Consider the following 19,916-nt stretch of genomic DNA (forward strand, 5'->3'; position numbering starts at 1 on the left):
CTAATAATAAAAAAAATTGTCTAAAGACCCACCTCCCCCCTTAAAATGTGGTTGGTCGAAGCACAACACCAAACGTTTATAGTGCGGTTTTTCAGTGGGTCTGCTGATTAACTGGCGCAGCTGGGGCATTGTTTTAGGGTAGCAAAAGAGAACGGATGAAATCGGGCGTTTGACACAGCGTGCACCGCTTGCTCTCTTCTAACTTCGACGAGATAAAAATAGGCACCCTTTAGTTCGTGCATACCGTACTTACGTGCACTTTTTTCCCGGAAAAATAGGTAGAAAAATCGCATGCGCGTTAGAATGTGATACGAAACCGAAACTGCCGAAACAGCGGAAATTTCATCCCACCCATCGCCATCGCCATCTCAAGATGGCGCCAAAGCTTTTAGCAATGATTTTTCAGACGAATGAAGCATAGGCACCTAGGCTTTTCTATCGGCGTTCACACAAATCGTCAAATCGTTCCACTTGTGCGCTTGATAACAGCAATGGCAGCAGTGGCTCTCACGCGTTCAAAACGAGCGGTCTGCTGAAGTGTGCGCCTCTGGAGAAGCTCGCAGGATGGGTGTGCGAGGCAGGGGCTACGATCCCGTCGACCATGGTTGAACGTTCGTTCAGAAGTGTGGCATCGCGAACGCGCTTGACGGCGCCAAGGGAAGTTCTGTGCGCGTTAAAATCGGAAGTGCATTTTTTTTTTCTTCAGGAAAATTGGGTGCGCGTTAGAATCTGGTAATTACAGCACGTGATAAACACCACTAACCTTGTTTGATGCACCTCCTAAGATAGTGACCACTATACTCGTACGCGCGGCGAGTTGCAAACCGCATGACCCGTTCTCACTGACGTTTCGTGCACGTCGGCGTTGCACATGCATTTTTTTTTTTTTCCACGCACGTTTTGACGATTCAGCGCTCGCGGCGACTTCATGTGGCAGTGAATGGAGCCTGACGACTTGCACCAATGGGGAGATGCGCACGTAATGACGGGAGATTCGAAGCGCTCTGAGCAGCCAGCTGGCCACGCCAGAGATGTTTAGGCTTACCACCGCGGTATTTTTTGATGGGTGCTTTCACAAGCAACGTGGGTCGCAGTTTATTTTTCACCAAGATTATCAGCTTTTTTCTTGCATGAACATTTTCGCTTGCGCCCCGTGCGGCATTTCAGCGAGCGGTTCGAAGCGGTCGCTGGGGAAGCCTGCACCCTATTTAACGGCCAGGGCTGACGCCGTTATGCTGCCTCTTACCGCACCGCACACGCCACGCCAGTTGTACTCGCACTGGCGTAGCCGCACCTGCAGCATGCACTGCACATTTTCACGAGAAGAAATCGCTCTATGCACGGTTCGTGCTTTAGAACGTTGTGCAGATAAGCCACTGCCTTTCTGAACATCTGCAGATAGCAAGCCGCGAGAAGCCGATTTCCGCCATCAGTAGTACGTTGTGCTGATAGGCAGCCACCTAAAGCATTGTGAACACAAATTGGGTTTAAAAAAAAAAAAAAAAAAAAAAACCACTGGCGTTCTTATCAGCTTGTTCCACGGCATCTGTTCATAAATTTTAAAAACGCTCCATGGTCTTTCAAAATGCAAACACAACAGAAGTTAAAGCCGTGCTCGCCGTTTGTAAGACTGTGCTTGCAATGTGTAAGACCCTGCAGCAGCGGCTGATGGGGGAAAAAAAAAAAATAAAGATCATGCCTTTGTTTTTAAAAAAGTGTTGTGTTTGAGTGATGATATAGCATGACTTTGACAGGTAGGTTGTGGTGTGGTTGGATTCGCGCATGTTTTTGTTATAGTGCGGTACCACTTATAGTGCCGATTTTTGCGGCTCCCGCGACATATGTTATAAGTGGTCTACACTGTACTAAAGGTGTGACACTGTGGCGCGTGAGCTTTCAAAAGCGTACTTCACTGAAAAAAAAAAAATTGCGAGGGGTGCATCAGTGATCCGTCATTATCACTTTTTAGCAATGAATTCCATTTTTTAGACAGCATGCGGTAGGCGGAGTCCTAGTATTGGGCTGTTATCGCTGTTACTACAGTAAAAGCTCGTTAATTCGAACTCTGTTTAATTCGAACTCGCGCCCTGGTCCCGTCATATCCTTGTATATTTGAATGGAGGAAACTCCCGATAATTCGAACGCATCAGTATCCAGAATGGTTCATTCGAACTACCGTATTTATTCGAATCTAGGCCAGCCCCGATTCTAAGCCGACCCCCGAAAGTCCGAAGCCACGAAAAAAAAAAAAAAAAAACTTTCCTAGAATGTAGGCCAAACAAAAAGGCGAGTTCAGCGATCACAAAGAAAACGCGTTTATTGAACATGAAGATGCAGTGCTGGAACTCGGTTTCTCTTCAAAATCACTGGGCAACTTCTGGGTGATTGAGGTTCGACGACAGAGGCTAAAGCCGAAGCGCTTCATTTCTGTAGCCAGCCCCGACTGGCTTTAAAGTTTTCCCGCGATAAGCCTCGTTCCCTTGAAAGCTCATTTGCCTGGAGCACTTCCGTCGTTACTGGAAGGGCAGCTGCTCGCTGCGTCCGAAGTCAGCCAATGCCATCTCCATTTCGTGGTGACGGCCTTCTCGTGGTCCGGTGAATGCCACCCTCGTTGCGGTGCACGCAGATATCCTCTCCCGTTGCGTCCACCAACGACGAACATTTTTTTCATCTACGCCGAAGTCCCGCCCGGCGTGAACGTTTGACAACTCCGCGGCTAAAACAACTTTTCTTTTAAAAGCGGCACTATAATGGCACCGCTTGTTTGGTGCCATTGCACTGTCAAAACCAAACGCTACACCGCACGCAGGTTACTATCTGCACAGTTCAAAATGGCGGCATCGCCCCCAGCTATGGCCCCTTAAGTGGCTACTGGCTCGTCTAGTAATGGCTACAATACTTTCTTTTCTGGGTGACGCTAGCTGCACGCCACTTCCCTCAATTTTACTTGGAAATTGGCGCATGTTTCAAAATCCTCGAATCCAAGCCGACCCTGGAGTTTGATATACCGTATTTACTCGCGTAATCCTCGCACTCACGTAATCCTCGCACCCCTAATGTGAGCCACCAAAATTCGGATTTTTTGGTTCCTCGCATAATCCTCGCACCCCCAACTTTGCAGCGGCGGAAGTTGCCTGCTCGCGAAACCCGCATGGTGCACGCGCTCTCCAACGCGCGCCCTCCGCCGCCGCCTCTCCGTTCGCCGGAGAGCGCTGTGTATCCAAGGACATCCAGGCACCCTAACAACCTGCATGGCTACTCCCTAACAGGCGCCCTAACCCGCTACTCGCACTGTACTTGAGCCGGTTTCGCGTGCGCGCAACTAGACTGCGTTCGCGCAACCCGCTGTCGTGTTGTCGTGTCACCGTCGTGGTCCCGTCGTTGAGCGGCAGCAGTCAGTGAGTCACTCGCGTCAGTGGTGGATAGCTCGCTGCCATTTTGAGAACTTTTTGATCTCTTTGTTTTGTGCTTGGTGCCGCTTCGCCATGGGGAGGAACGCCAGCTACACTGCTGCTTTCAAATTGAAAGCGAAAGAGTACGCGATCGAACCGTGCTGCAGGCAGGCACTTCGGCGTCACTGACTTCAGCGTGCGCTATTGGAGTAGGGTATGCACATATGACGACGAGATAGGGCGCGCGCCAGAAAGCAAAGGCGGCAATTTCATGATCGCTGATCGACGGGATACTGTTTACGTTGTAAATTAAAAATAAAAAGAAATAGCTGCTGTTGGCAACACTGAGCTTACATATACAAAAAACGACCGCTACATTTAGCGAGATCGGCAGAAGGCAAATTGGCAACACTGTGCACCGTATTTTTTCCTCCGCATAATTCTCGCACCCCTAACTTCGCATTGACTTTTCCGAAAAAAAAGTGCGAGGATTATGCGAGTAAATAGGTATCAGTATTTAAAAAAAACTATCGGCTTAGATTCGAATAAATACGGTATGATCCCCTGGTTTTTGCCACTCCTCGCAGAAGTCTGCCCAGAGGGATTACAAGGTGTTGCAAATCCGAACCAAACCAAATTAACTAGAGGTGTAAAACAACGAAACAGAAAAGCACGAGTGGCGCACACGCTACACTCCTGCAACAGCTTTTTTCGCTTCTACAGAGGGTGCCGGTGCTCCGGCGCATGGTATTATTGTTTACGAAACATTATATGCGAAATCGCCTGCCACAAACTTGTAGTAGCACCTAATTAGCGATAATGAGTCTAGAGATGCCTTCTTTGTCTTCTGCCCTCGCAGTGTGGCGCGATTTCCATTCATTCTAGCGCCCGCCCGCGAATTTGAACTCCGCTTATTTCGAACAATTTTATGGTCCCCTTCGAGTTCGAATTAACGAGCTTTTGCTGTATCTGCTTTTATGGTTTTATGTTATCTAGAAGCCTATTTAAGCCACCTTCCTTTCCTGCAAATAAGTAGTTGTAAGTTGTGCATTGTCTTCCTTCCTCTATGTGTCCAGTTAGCGAAATTCTCGTTATTCATAGTGCCTCTGATGTTTCGCATGCGCTGAAAGCTGTCTGAAGGGGTCAGGCATTGGGTGTGCTCTAGCTGCACTAGCTCACATTCATTATACAGGGTGTCCCTGCTATCATGCACCAAGATTTAAAAAAAAATCAGTGGGGTTACTCTAAGAAAACCTAGTGCATAATGTTTCCAGTACAGTGACGTTTTGACCAGTAGCTTTTTAATTGTACTTATTTAACTCGAAGTGCTGTTTAATCATTGAAGTGTCAATGTGGCACTTGTTGGATAGATACTGCAGTTAGATACAAAGGGTACCTAACTGGTGTTTTCAGCAATGAACTAATTGCGTACTGATATATTTTGGCTGATAAAGAAAGCTCGCGGATAATGGAAAGTACCACGTAACTGTGTCCTAGTGCATAGTTTTCTTAATGTGTGGCTTCCTGTACTGGGCCGCTGGTCTGGTGTACTGACGTTGCAGTTGCAACACTGTCTTGTGTGCAGGTCGAGTCCGGAGGAACTGTTCTGAGCACCAACTGGGAAGAGATCTCGAAGCAGACCACTCCAGTCAAGCCGCCCGACGGAATGGAGTACCGCAAGTGGCAGTAGGAGGCGTGTGTCACATTTTCGTCAGTCTGTTTTGTTGAGAGAGTCTAAAGTCCACTTCGTTCAGAGTCAAAATTGAAGCTGTGGCTAACCTGTGTGTGTAATATAAGTGTTCAGATTTCTTTCCATTGTAAAATACCTTCAGTGCAAATGAGCCTTTTAACAAAGCTTTTAATAAAACCCTTTGCAGAGCACTGATCTATGCGTTGGTTCATTTACTACACTCCGCATGTGTGGGTGGTTAGGGGAACGTTGGAAGGGTTGGAACAGACAACGTAGTGATGGATGTCATGACTTTATTAAGAACTAGCTGACTAGACTTAATGCCCAGGTTTCTGGATAGAAAACAAGTAGATTCATAAGTAGGAAGACTTGCTTGTGGAACATGTATTAAAGAAACTGCAGAGTATTGGAGGAGCGTATTGTAAATTGTGTGCAGGATGTCTATTCTACGCTTGCTCCCTTACCACCTGCCTGCAGCGTAAATGTGCAAGTTGGCCTGGCCGTATTAAAGAGGCCGTGAAGACTAAATACAGCTGTTCAATTTGAAAGTACTAGCTTTAGGTAACTCCCCACATCCACGAAAGATTTTTACACCGATAAAATATTGCAAAACTTTTGAATATCATGCTGCGGTGACATGTTTTGGGCTAGCACCAAAAAGTTACCAGTGTGTTAACTTTGCTAGCATTCAAGTGATGTGATCAAACAACTAGAGGCCTTGCTATAGTCGCCTCATGTTTCTTGGTGGTGGTTTAGTTCGCCATCACACTAAAAAGATCCTGCGACATCATAGAGAAATCGCTGGACAGTGGCTGGGGTCTCGCTACTGCTGCACCTGTTTTCCCTGACGTTTCCATTATTTGTTTAAAGTTTGCGATAAAATTGGTGTCATTGTTATTGGAACATGCATTGTTTTTAAAAATTAACCCAGCCAGTATTTTGTCTTCATGGCCCCTTCAATCGGGACTACAGCTTTTGTAGTGTTTGGCTTCTGGCTGACTAGCTTTCGTCACTATCATCACAGTTGTAGTGGTTGAGGGCAGCGAGCGCCAGTGTTGGGCAGCTGCAGTGTGCGGTCCCTGGCCCCGCTCTGCCACCGTGGATGCTGCCCACGAGCTCCCACCTGCGAGACAAAGCAGCCTTGTTGGTGACAGTGCCAACCTTAGTGATGGGAGGGAGCAGAGTAGGGTTTTGTGTCCGCTACTTATGGGAAGACGTGGAATTATCGTCTGTGTGGATACTTAATTCATGTGGATTGAGCACGTGGGTTTGATTCCTGGCCGGGGCAGCCACTTTTCTGATGGAGGTGAAAAGCAAAAACGCCTGTGTGTACGAGATTTCGACGCACGTTAAAGATCCCCAGGTGACCAAAATTAATCCGGAGCCCTCCACTACGGCGCACCTCACCGCCTGCGTTGCGTTGGCGCATTAAACCCTACAATCAATCAATTCATGTGGATTGACTTGGCTCAAAATTTTACTTTTGCCTACGCAGTAGGTGATTTTGTGTCGGTGAAATCTCTGAAAAGTTCCACTGGTGTTCAGTGGCACTCTGAATTTGAAATTCATGCAACTGCTCCGAGGAGCAAACGCGTTCAAACGAAGAGGTGTCTCATCACAGTCTCCCATTTTTTTACCTGCACTCATTAGCAATGTGGTTTGCAGTAGATTTGTTGTCGTTTTTGTCTTAAAGGCGCACAATTCAAGTCTAATTTTGTCTTTGCTAAGCTTGTGAACTGAAGCGAAAATTCGGGCTGGCCAAATTGTAACATGTATTTCAGTGCCTTAATGCCCATTTGTTGCACAGATGGGGACCATGATGGCCTGTTATGCGTCTCTTTTCTTTCTGTTCTACCAAGCCTACAGCCCTAATACAGGCTTCAAGTGCCCCAAGAAAACTTTCCTGGCCAGCTAATCGGGTGCAACAGCTACACCATCGAGCTCTAAACTTGTTCACCTGCACCATCCTGCAGCAAATCGCTCCTATTGCGCTATAAGATGCCATGATGCTCCGTGGCCGAAAACTTGGCTGAAACAAAGTGTTTTCAGTTTCAAAATGGTTGTAGTTTTAGTTTCATCGAGGCTATGAGCAGCTATAGAAGTTGGCTTTTGCTTAGCTGTAACGCCTCGGGCACTTCTCCGCCTTCTCTGTGGATTTGTCGCATCTGACGGCGGCTCTGCCACAAAGGAAAATGACCAAAAGTGAAATGTTTTTGTGCCGCGTCGCTAACAACTAGAATAATATTTGCATGAAAGGTTTTAGTTTATTGGTGGTCAACTACATAAATAAATTAGTCAACCATTTTTTATGATCGTAGCTGCCTGTATTGAACAAACAGGGTCTTGGACACTTTTCCTTTGCTTGTTCGGTTTGCTTTTGTTGCAAGATGATTACTCATTTTTGCCAGTGAACTTTGGTGTTGGCTTTGCTCATGTAGAGGATGATTCAGCATTATGCTTTGTAACACACTCCAGTTATGTGGTCTGCGGCATACGTTCGACTCTCGCAACCCCGTGATGGGCAAAGACTTAAGCTGTGTTATCTGATGCGAGGCCTGTTATCTGGTCACCTTAGACTCTGCCAGCACCCTGCCAAACAGTCTTTCTGGCTGCTTTAAACCTGCTCCAAAAGGCCTTTCTGGCTGCTCCAAGCATGCTACAAAAGGCAGTTTTGCCTGCCCCCAGACCATGTACCCTGTTCCACCCCTGCCTAGTGGCCAATTTGCCAGCTTGAAGGTCTGAAACTCCCCATAAATAAAGGAGTGAAAAGGGGACAAAAGATGCCCCCGTACCTACCAAAATTTTAGCTAGGTTGTTGCAATGAAGTTCAAATGCTCCTTTATTTGTATAGCTCCTTATACCTTGGGAAATTGCATGTCGAGTTGCGTCAGTAAATATCAAGGGGTTTAAAATGTTAGATTTCAAACATAGCCACGAAGCAGGACTTTTGGAACAACTTGTGAGAGTAAGAGGTGATTAGTGGGTTCACACATGCAAATATGCACGTGCATAGTACTCCCGTGCCCATTATTAAGTTGACCGTCCCTGTGCTGTGTTGAGAACAGGTTGGCCTGTCACAGTCCCGTAAGGCAGAAAGTGGAGTGTGATCCAGAGTCATTCCCCTCCCTAAACTTCCAGCCTCAGCACCTGTTTACCCCTTCCCTTTTTTGAACACCTTTGAGGCTCCTGTAAATGTTTCAGAATAAAAATAAATTCACATGAATGTTGCATAGCTGTGCTAAAGGCTGTGCTAAAAGCTCACCCTAGGTTTAGGATTTTTATTCTTGCTTAAAGGGGCACTGACACAAAAATTTAGCATCTTGTTTTTTTCGTTGCGATAAGTAGCTAGTGACCTACTTATAACCTGTAGAAACCTCATTTGCTTCAGCGTGCGACGGTTGTTTAATTAGAGAGATTTTAAATGCGGCCAGTCGCAGTTTCGGTTTCAGCGAGTGCCGCGAAACGATGGATTTTGTGGATTTTGTGTGAACAAAGCTGACCACGTGACCGTCGGAGGGATATCACAGAGCAGAGCCGCCGTAGCACTGTCGAATCCGCATCGACGGCAGTTTCTGCGAATGCCCCCAAGTACTGATCTCGTGAGGCGCTTAATTAAAAAGCGACCGTGGATGTGACGCAGGCGCTGCGAGTGCAAATGCTACCGCGGCTAAAGAACGACGCGCGACGCTCGATACGGTGGGTGGCAAGACGCGCGCTGGGAGCAGCCGGCCGGTCTGCCTACAGGTCCGCCTACAGATGTGTTCGGCTTAGCACTGCGGCGGATATTCGAGTGCCGCTCTCGTAAGCGGTGCAGATGACAATTTTTAATGCAACCCGCCATCGCATCATTAACTCCTTTCTCATGTAAGCCACTATGGTCGGGACTTGGGGACAATTTCGTGCAGCGGTAACAAGCTATCACTCGAGCTACCTGCGCCGGCCTGGGCCACTTCGCGGCCGTGGCCGCCGCCTGCACAGCGACCGTGCGGCTAGCTCAGTGGGCTTTTCGTGCCTCCGGCGCGTTTTCGCATCTAATGGTAATAAACAGTAATTGAAACAGAGTGCCTGGAATCGCTGTAGAACTTTGGTCGCGGCCAGCTGCCCAATTAGCTGACGAAATCACGGCGCCTCCGCCGCCAACGATCGGGTCGTTCGTTCTCGAGAGCAGAAGCTCCGCCCTCCGGCCCTCCGATTGGAGCGGCGAGCCGGGCGAGCCCGCGTAAAACGCCGGTAGTGCGGAATCGGCAAACACAAACTCGTGACGTGTTTGGATGTTGTTTATTTACAATTGCGCGTGGTCCTCTGCTGGCTGCTCGGTTGCGTTTCGCACACTTCAAAATTGATTTTAAATATGTTCTAGGCTGTATTCGCCGCTGATATTTTGCAGATGATGTATATGTGTTCCCACCAATCTATCTCCGACGTTATCTCGCCTTCAAAATTTTGTGTCAGTGCCCCTTTAAGGGTTTGTCACGAGCATGGAGGGGACGAAACTCTGGAGAGGCCCGTAGTGCTCGTACTCCTAACGCATTGCAGAAAACGTGGTGGAAGTGGTGCCATTTCAGGAGGCCCATAGACAGCGCTTAATTTTTACAGACGTGGCGGGTAAATGTGGCTAGATGCCACAAGCAATTTTTTGCGGCACTTTGACAGAGCAATGGGGCAAAGATTATTAGCGACGGAGGAAGAGAGTACGGCTGATTTATGACGTTTTGTGACGTTTGCATGCCCCCAAATGCCTGATTGACTGCGGTTTGAGCAGTAAGAGTGGGGGAGAAGTAGATAATGAGCAAGGGACAATCTGATGTGGTGAAGCAACTTCACAAAGCACGACGTCAGTGTCTCTCCCGAATATATTCTTTCCTCCATAGTCGCAAGTTGTTTTTTTTTTTCGAGTCTTGTTGTGAACTTTATTCCTGTAACAATTTTTTGCATAATTTTACGCATGGAAAATTTTCTACCCTGCTTTTCTTTAAGAGTAGGTCAACATTGAATGTGCGTTTTAATAAAGTGATTAATTTGGTGCAACAAAGTCCATTGACAGCGACCTGTCATGTGGCCATGAACACTGGTATGCACTGGCTGTGAATGCGCGTATATATGGACCTGATATTCGCATTTGCTTCGATTCCTCGTGTGTGCAGGTGCAAGTTGAGCCAGCTGGGAATGAATCGGCTCAATGTTAAGCCTAGCTTTAGTTGGACTGTCGTCGACCGGTATGTGCAGCTTGAGATACAGTGAGTTTAATGTTGCGTGACATCTCGCTGGGCTCAACGTTAAAGCTACTGTACATTAAGGCTTGATATAGGCCTAACAATATTTGCACATGTCCACTCAAAGTGTTGCTCAGGGATGATGGCAGCTGCCACGAGAAGCTCTTTGCTGATTCAGTTCTCATTTGGCAGCGACGTTGCCACACCCACCACAATGCTCACATGTCCACTCAGAAAGATTGGCCAGTGACGATTGCTGCTGTCAGGTGCGCATGGCCAATTACCCATTTCTTATTGGCTACGACGTCAACATGCCGACATATGCTTTCGCATATGACACATGCGATCTCTCTGAATTTTTTTTCTGCAAAGATGAGTGTTTCTGTACCTTGTCGATGTGTACTGTACTGGCATGCTAGACTGGCACAGGGCTAGTATGGCTAGTCCTGTGGTTGTATAAATGGAAAGAGCAGATGTGGTGCTCTCACCTGTCCACTGATGGGTCGTAGGCTTCAACTGAGTCCAGGTATCTGCTTCCATTGTGACCTCCAACAGCGAACAGGCGCCCTGCTAGCTGGGCAACGCCGACCCCACCCCGGCTGGTGCTCATGGGTCGCACGCCCACCCAGCGGTCGAGCTCGACATCGTACCGCTCCACCGAGCTCAGCGGGAGGTTGTTGTCAAAGCCACCTGCGAGGACACGCGTTGAACATTTTCCAGTAAATATCGTGCACTGTGGTCCCTTGGTTGATTGCAGCTTGGTTTCTGCGCTTCTAGCTTCTGTTTCCCCACTTACCTTGGTACCTTTTCTTAATCCCTCTCCCCTGTTGCTCCAGATTTTGATTACTTCATACCACAGCTCATTGCAATTTATCACTGATCTTATTATGGGTGGTAAAAAAATGTATCCAGTCAAAGTAAACCCAATTTGACTGCATATAGCTACAGTCTACTGCTTGTTATTACTGCAACAACGGTTCTGGGGTCTTTTGGTTTTTTGCCCATATATCTAATTCTGTTTGGTGTCTTCATGGCCTTTCTAGCCATAATTGTGCTACAACTGGATTACTCTATATTAACTATCAACAAACCCATACATGGTTCGCGGCAATATGATGTCGTTTAAGTTGATAGTGTGCAATAGCTTTTATTCTTTTTCGTAGCGCATTGCGCTGCATGTATTTCATGCTGCCTCTGTTCAAGTCACTTTTGTTTGGTATCAACTTATCTGTCTCATTATTTACAGTTGGTGGTGTCCAAAAACTTCCGACACAAAATTTTCGATGTTCGAAAAGAACAACTTTATTTCATCCTTAGCGCAAGTACAGCGACCATATTTGTTTTGTAAACTTGGTTACACCTCATTACGCCCATTACACCTGATGGTTTACTTTCAACTGAACTCCGCAAATTTTTTCTTGCGCCCGCTCACGGCGTTGCCACTACTTTGCCCAATACTTTGACATTGCCTCACCTCGAAAGACCCCCCATGCTTCCGGGACAGCCTGCAGCTAACATGAGTTTCTATTTATAAAGTTCGTATTTCTATTCCTATTCCTATTTCTGCCTTTGAAGTTGCAGGGATGGCCATTGGCGAGTATTAAAGATACTTTTGTTGTAGATAGTAACCGTGGATACAATTTAAGTACCCGGTATCTATTGTAAACCTGCCAGGGAAAATGTACCTATCAAGGTGCCTGAACTGAAGATACTGTTGCCTTCTGTCCTACGGCATGCGATTCTGTAACTAAGCTCGCCACTAAGTTCTAAGCCGTGTTTTGTTGTTGGAAAGTTGAGGTTACACATACTCGTAACTTTTTTCTCACATTTGTTTACCTCCGCCATTTGGCATTTCGCTTATTCTACGTGCTAACTACTTGGACAACATTACTTATATAACTGGCGCTAAATGGGCTGCTTACTTGGAGGCTTACCAAAGAAGGGTTCACGGTCTTCTTGCGCATCATATCCTATCCTGGAGAAACACTTCTGATGACTGCCTGCATCCCCGTGGGCATTGTGAAAGCACAGTGCAAGCAACCCATTTCAAGACGGCACAGCCTGTACTAATTCCCTCCAATTCAATCACATTTCTGTATTGGCCAACATCAGTCCGGCTCTGGGAACAATGTGGCATTGTTATGAACTTTGTGCCAGCAAAATGAATGGCGACCAATACTAAGGTTCGCTGGACTGGCGCCGCTAGATTGAGGGGAGCGCAGCATGCTTTGCAGAAAGTCCGATTCCCCAACTAACGGACATTTTTCTGGTTGTGATCTGTGCACATGCGTCCTGCCGGTCCGCCATTTACAGTGGTTGCCTGGAGAAATGTAAAAAAAGTGCGCATTCTCAGCTTGCTGCTGGGAGATTAGGCACCAGAATTATTGTGGGGCTCTTTGATTTGCAGTCTTGGGCTCTCCGCGGACTGCCTGAGAAGCAGCCCGCCATATTTGTTTTGCCCATGTATCCCCGTGAAGGGCAGAATCCTCGCGTCTACCCGCGGACTATCCGCGGGTTGTCCAAGACTAGACCAAAGAACACTCGTATATGCTCCTACAGGGGCAGAGTTGTGCATCTCATCTCCACGAGCCACTTTGCTGCCAGTTCCAGTATTGCGGGAAAGCCCGCCTTCAGTGCTGCACGCAACTTTTATAGACAATAGTCTTTCTTGGGCTACTTAAAACACGAAAATTTCGGTCTGTATGTCTGTCTGTCGGTCAGTCCCTCGATTCGGCCTTCTGTCCAAAATTTGAAGTAATACTTGAACGAGAGGTTAGGGGGAGCTGCATGCAGTAACTCTAGCGGCTACTGCTATTTATCGCTTCACTCTTTTTTTCTCCGCCTTTTCGACATCTCGCGGTGAAAAAGGGGGCCAACAAGTTTGAGGCTGACCACACTGTGAGCGCATGGTTACAAGTGAGGGAGTAACAAAGACGAAAGAAAAGTAAACGATGATAAAAAGGCGTTTCGTCCACTGACGATTAGTCTTGAGGCGCGTACATGCTTCCGTAGCCGCCATGTGAAAGGAACGGGTGACGGGTAGGTGTGGAAGGCATTGAACAATGGCGATGTTTAGTGCACAGGCTTTTCGACAGCAAGACCTTTGGTGGGGCATAGGAACAGTGCTGGATTAAGGGGGGGGCTAAGGAGGCTGCAGCCCAGGGCCTCGTCTCCAAGGGCAGGGGAAGGGGGCCACATTAACTGGCCTAATGTACGGAACCTCAGATAATGAAACTTCGAGCGACACGCGTGACAGGGAGAAAAGCAGAACGAGGAAAGGGGGCCCCACTTCGCTCGGCCAACCCCAAGAAAGCAGCGGGGGGTCGCGGCGACTTGTCCGCTGAAGTTTCGACGCGGCCCCTTGTTTCCGAGCGAGGGGGTTCAGGTTGCCAAAAGCGCCATGTGTCTCGTGTTGTTAGTTTGTTTCGAACCCTGCGGGGATCGTTCGGTCTCGGGGCGTCCGCTATTAAAAAAGAAAAAAAAACATGGGTTAGCCGCTGCACGCGGGCTTGGGTCTCCCGTTTCGTGTGTCTCTTCTCCGTAGACGGCGTAAGGGAACGGCTCAGCCTCCCAGGAAGTGGAGTCCGAACTCGCAGCCAGCCGAGTTGACAATTCAATGGGCCGAACTAAGCAAGCAAGATTTGCAGCGGTGTTCGGCTGCTGCTTCTCAGTGTTCGCAGAATTCAGCTTCTGCGTGTCTTTCGTCAGTTGTCATCACGCCGTGCGAGAGTCGGAGCATAGGAGGCACACACGTTCCTGTTGTAGCTTCCAATTACGCAGCGCTCCTCTGAAGGGATGGGCCAAAGCAGCGAGCTGGGTCGGCCCACCCTGTGTACATCGTTCCAGAGGATGCTTGCTTTCTCGGCGTCTGTTTTCTGTTTCACCGCCAGCTGCAATGCGTTGAGCTGCCATCGGCAAGCCGCATTCGTCTTGACTTGAAACGTCCGTCGTACGGAAGGAACACCGTTCACCAGGCTGGACAAACCTAGACGCGCTGAAGATAACGCGGCGCCGCGAAGCCGTTAAAGTCGCAGCGGGTGGCCGACCAGCGTTACCGAATCCATCGGGCGGCCAGCCACTGTGAGTGGTACGCTTCCGATGCGTTGACTGTGTAAATCTGACGGTTGTTTGCGCCGGCTGCGCCGCTGCTCGAAATTCGAGAAGCCCACAGTCGAGGCGGCGCGTCAGTTGTGCCCGAAATCCCGAAAAAGGCGGCCTGCATGAGGAACAAAGCAGGAACGATACGTACGATAGACATCGCCAGTGGACTGCCCGAGCCCCGGCTCTGGGGCACCAGTAACATGGCATGAATAGACACCCTGCTCATACTGAGAAACAATTTAAAGGCAGCGACGGCTGCGTTATTTATTGGCAAGCCATTCGTTTCAAGGCCGGATCGCTTTGACGGCGCGACCTTAGACCCTGCGTCGCATTCCCCCGACAAGTTGGCGCCAGGCATCGCGAACCCTGGGACTTACGTGAGAGAAGGCACGTAGTGAAAGGCGTGGTTAAAGCAGACCAACGGACACTATGGGAGAGACGGGTGCGCAGAAGGTGAATGGTGCATTTGGACCGGGGCTGGACATCTTGAAATCAACCAATCGGACTTAAGGGAAGAGGGAAAACCTCGCATTACGATTGGACAGGACAGTATTGTTTTTTTATGTTGCAAAGTGTTTGTAACGTCATGTACATAGTATGTAAAGTCAGTGGAAATATCGTTACTTCTGGTGTAACATAAATGACTTCGCCGCTGTCGTCTCGTTAAGATGCCAACAGATAGAAGCAACGAGTTTTCCTTGGCCTAGCGTTGGCGCACGATCCAAGTCTCATTTCACCAGCTTGGTGAACGAAAGGAAATAGCTAAAAGAGAAGATGTCCACTCGAAAGCATCAAAGTGGTGCGTCCAAACGAAAGGCAAAGTTGGAAAGAGAAGAGCGTGAAAAGAAGCTGCCAAAGATGACGAAATATCTGTTGAGTGCAGCTTCCGTGAAGTCGTGTCATTGCTCCAGTACGAGTTCGTTTCAAAATCCTGAGTGTGCCGGGAGTGCTTCTGTGGAGGACTTATCGACTCCATCACAACGATTCCCCGGTGAGCAGCAAGAGTTCACTCCCCTTGGTTCACCGGGTTCTGCGCAAAGGACGGCAACCTCCTCCGTTTCTACCTGTGAGCAACCGACGTCAAGCAAGCCCTGTCCTGTCCCTACGCAAGCAACATCCATGCCACTCGGTGCAACCCCTGCCATGGAGTTCCACGTGTGCGTTCTGCCCCACCCGATTTCTACTGCTTCTGATCAACTGGCGCCACACCTCTCCAATCAGCCCGCTGATGACGAGCTCCAGCAAACGACGCTCAAAGACCCCGCTGACTTTTTTCACGGTAGCTCGACTGCGGATCATCTTCCCGCGTGCCTCGACAGGACGGATCAGCTGGCGTCTTGTGGCGACAAACTACAGGACCCACAGCAGCAAGAGGTAGGCCCCGAGATTCTGCAAAGTGACCCAGATAAGTGGCCGGACATTATTACTGATAATTTTCGGGGCGAATGCATTGAGAAGGGGCCGTTGTATTTTCAAAATCGGGCAGAAAGTTTTCCGTCTTCCGAAAGACAATACAAAACTCAGAAACGCTATATGTCACCTCATCTTTTCGCGAGAAAGGCTGTCAATGGGGAGGCATACGAGCGACAATGGTTAATTTATTCGAAGTCCAAAGGCTGTGCTTACTGTTTCATGTGTAAACTCTTTTCGAGCAACCCGAGTTCTTTCACCACGCACGGATTTTCTGATTGGAAAAGAGGAGAAGAAAAGGTTTCCGCGCATGAAAACAGTGTCGAACACCGGAACTGCGTGGCAGCATGGCTAACCCGCTCTAACTCGAGCAGCACAATTGACAAGGAGCTGGTTAAACACCTGGTCACTCAGACCGCTTACTGGAGAGGTGATGAAGCGCGTAGTCGTAGTGATCAAGCTTCTAGCTGAGCGTGGCCTGGCGTTTAGGGGCAGCGAGGAGGTTTTTGGCTCCCCGAGAAATGGCAATTATATGGGAGTACTTGAAGCCATGGCCCAGTTTGATCCCTTCCTAGAGGAGCACATCAAACGCTATGGGAACAAGGGGAAAGGCCACCCATCTTACTTGTCAAAAACAATTTGTGACGAATTCGTCGAGCTCATGGCCAAAGGCTGTCAAGGACAGGCTCACTGACGAAGTAAAAAGGGCAAAGTACTTCTCTCTAATTGTTGATTCGACTCCAGACCTTACTCACGTTGATCAGCTGTCAGTGGTTTTACGGTACTGTTTAAATGCGAAAGTGCACGAACGCTTTCTGGGGTTTGTTCCCATTGAATCCCACACTGGCTTGTACCTTTTTGATACCGTGATGTCCCTACTGACAACCAACGGCATCTCAATTGGCAACTGTAGGGGGCAAGCGTATGACAACGCGAGTAACATGTCAGGCAAATACAAAGGACTGCAAGCACAAATCAAACAGCTCAACAATTTGGCAGTATACGTCCCGTGCGCTGGTCACTCACTGAACTTAGTTGGCGCATGTAGCGTTGACAGTTGCCTTGAGGCCGTCAAATTCTTCAGTGTCACTCAAAGACTGTATGTTCTTTGCTGCCTCCCCCAAGCGGTGGAAATGTCTTCTGGACAGCATGGATTCCACTGGGGAACACCTCGTACTAAACAGCCTTTCTCAGACCAGGTGGTCAAGACATGCTGAATCATGCAAGGCTATTATGAAAAATTTCAGTGCAATTTTGCGTTGCCTTGAACACATCGCGAAGAACGAGGAAGAAAACGGTGACACTAGGAGTGAGGCGTGCTCGCTCCTTAAGAAAATGGCAAAACTGGAGACGGCATTCATGGCGATTTTCTGGTGTGAAATCTTGGAGCGTTTTGACAAGACGAGCGTAGCACTTCAGAAACCAGGCTTAGACATTTCAACCGCTGTAGACCTTCTGAGCTCCCTGGAAGGCTTTGTTGATTCGTTGCGACCTCTTTTTGATACCTTCGAGGCGAGAGCACGCAAGCTGAGTTCTAGTCAGTGCTATCAGGATGAAAGCAAACGTATCGCTTTGAGTAAGTACCCGGACAGGAAAAGCGATAGTACGCTGCGTGGTAGAAAAAAGTTTCTTGTAGAGACCTATAATGTAGTACTTGACTGTCTAGGCTCTGCTCTGCGAGTGCGAAAGGCTGCCTACGCTGATCTTTGCGAGAAGTTCGGATTCTTAAAATTGCTGACGGAAAATGGAAGCATGATCTCTCTTGCACAGCAAGCGGAGAGATTGGTGGAGACCTACCCAAACGATTTGGAGCCAGTATTTCCGGCTGAAATCGTTCAGTTTGCGAACTTTCTGCAAAGCTCTGTGTGCCAAGACACGAGTGCCCTGGGTATAATAAAGTTGCTACACGAAAGACAACTTATTAACGTGTTCCCGAACCTTTCCATTGCATTAAGAATGTATCTAAGCATACCCGTGGCGAACTGTGAGAGCGAGCGATCGTTTTCCAAGTTGTCACTGATAAAAAATCGCCTTCGTTCAAACCTTCTGGACGACAAGTTGAACTCGCTTGCTATCATGTCCATTGAACGTGACCTTGTAAGAGACCTATCTTTCGAGCAAACTATATCGGATTTTGCCAAGGCAAAGGCCCGAAAGATGCCGTTTTAAAAGAGCACTGTTAGCGCTATACATGAGTGCCCGTGAGATTTTTTCTTGTGTCTTCTCCCAACCTGCGTGAGTAAACGTTGAACTGTAACCCAAAAAAGGGTACGTCTTCTTGTTCATCTTTGTTTGTTGTTCTTGCAATGTAACTCCCGCTTTTAATCATCCATAGTAGTCTGTTTTCTTCTCTCGAATCATTACAAATGGCGTTCGTTCGCACCACGTGTATTTGGTGTCCTCTTTTCTTCGTTTGTTAACTGAGCCATTATCAAAGAAATGCTTTATAATTAAAGTTTGTCATTTAATCTGAAGTATATTGTCCATTTTCTTGTGCTTGCAAGCTCTTAAAATGAATATATACCGAATCTACTATGTACTTATTGCATAACATGAATAACAATTTCCGCACTGTGATGCTTCCGTTGAATTCCAATAAACACTGTTCTTGATACAACGGCATGTCTCCTCACGAGATTATAGATTTAGGGACCCACATAAAACCAAACGCTTAAGAAAACATATCTAGATAAAGCGAATTCACATAGTAAACATAGCTGTTGGTGTTTTCACTGGGTGTTTTTCTTTTTTTCTTGAGCTGGACCAAACTGTACCAATGGCCGCTCTGTGGTTTACGGCCACGGAACGGACACGTATCGCGAGTTCCGACGGTCGTGTTAGTGACTGCGTTTGTGTTGTGTGTAGCAAAAACAGATCTGATGCATTACTATCGCATGAATCCCATTAATCGTACTTTGTTCTTTTGTAATTGGAATACCTTTTTTAAAATAAAAAACTGCTTTTAGCTAAAATAAAACAAAATGGTACATTTTAGTAGTGGAGCGGGGGGAGGGTGGGGACGGAGGCTTTAAGAGAGAGAGAGAGAGAGAGAGAAAGAGAGATATTTTTATTTCGGGTAAAAAAAGGCGTAGGGGATGCAGGGGGGGTGGGGGGGGGAGTCGAGGGCCGACACTAGCGCAGTAGCCCAGGGCCCCCATTTTGCTTAATCCGGCCCTGCATAGGAAAAAGTCCTTTCTACGACAGATGTGTTAATTTTCAATAGGTTGAAGTGTAACAGGACGTTAAAAACATTATAAAATGGTTTCTTGTCAACACTAGTAAACATTGGGAAGATGAGCTTGTTTTATAAACGAAATTCTGCGTGCATCACAGCAGTTACACAGAGTGACGTTGCTTTCTTGAAGCGCGACGCACAAGGGGTGGTGCACTGAATTGCAACCTCGCAAAACCTTCGCATTAATTTGCTTTGCATTTGGCTTCTGCAGCAGTTTCTGTCCGCTTCTTTACTCGCGGCTAATACTGAGGCGTGCGTGCACATTAGACTGCAAAAAAAAAAAAGGGGGGGGGGGGGGGACATGTAACACCTGCACGTTCCAGGTCTTGCCTTTCCGTACTGTGCAAGCTCGTTTTCCCTCGTGGTGACAACAAATGAGGCGAAACCCAACTAAACAAGACGGGGGCAATGAGACGTAAAAAATAATTTCGGAAGTTCGGGCACTTTTCTTAACTCAAACAGAGGTAAGAGCGAAAAATAAAAAAAGTGGGCCTGCTCTTGACATCCTTGCAAGGCATGGTGCGGACAGTACAACAAGAGGTACGAAAAAGAACAAGATACGAAAAAAGCCAGCAGAAATAACTGGGAACTTTGTCTAAAACAAAGCTAAACAGCAAATCGCTCCTGCGATTGGCATCTCCGTACCAGCAGCCCTCTGGATCATTCGAACGCAGGAATTGCGATTCCGGTAGCCCCTCCAGGCAGTGAAACCAGCTCATGAGCTAGCAGGACAGCATAGTGGGAAAGAGTCGTAAATGCAGTGACCTCCGAGCTATTATTACCTTGCGAGTCAGAAAGTTCGGGCCTAGGAAGGAGGAAGTCAAGATCCCCACCCCCACGGGGTGAGCTAACATCAGGCCTTTTGTGTCTGCATA

The 19,916-nt window shown here is 47.8% G+C and overlaps 2 protein-coding genes across 2 annotated transcripts in view; one reads left to right on the forward strand and one right to left on the reverse strand.

Annotated features, from left to right (window-relative positions):
* The window catches only part of Sgt1 (suppressor of G2 allele of skp1), a 34,924-nt gene extending 29,647 nt beyond the window's left edge, over window positions 1-5,277 (forward strand). The window contains exon 11 of the mRNA XM_077703838.1: window positions 4,978-5,277. Within this exon, the coding sequence (XP_077559964.1) occupies window positions 4,978-5,082 (105 nt within the window). The 3' untranslated portion in view covers window positions 5,083-5,277. The remainder of the gene's footprint in view (window positions 1-4,977) is intronic.
* Window positions 5,121-19,916, reverse strand: part of LOC144174880 (kelch-like protein 8) — a 43,736-nt gene continuing 28,940 nt past the window's right edge. Inside the window, exons 10-11 of the mRNA XM_077703836.1 lie at window positions 10,784-10,985; window positions 5,121-6,205 (exon numbers count right to left, since the gene is read on the reverse strand). Coding sequence (XP_077559962.1) covers window positions 6,082-6,205; window positions 10,784-10,985 — 326 coding nt within the window. The 3' untranslated portion in view covers window positions 5,121-6,081. The remainder of the gene's footprint in view (window positions 6,206-10,783; window positions 10,986-19,916) is intronic.

The sequence above is a fragment of the Haemaphysalis longicornis genome, unplaced genomic scaffold (genome assembly GCF_048455015.1).
Source record: "Haemaphysalis longicornis isolate Haplotype H1 unplaced genomic scaffold, Haemaphysalis longicornis Haplotype H1 scaffold_3, whole genome shotgun sequence".
Lineage (NCBI taxonomy): Eukaryota > Metazoa > Arthropoda > Arachnida > Ixodida > Ixodidae > Haemaphysalis > Haemaphysalis longicornis.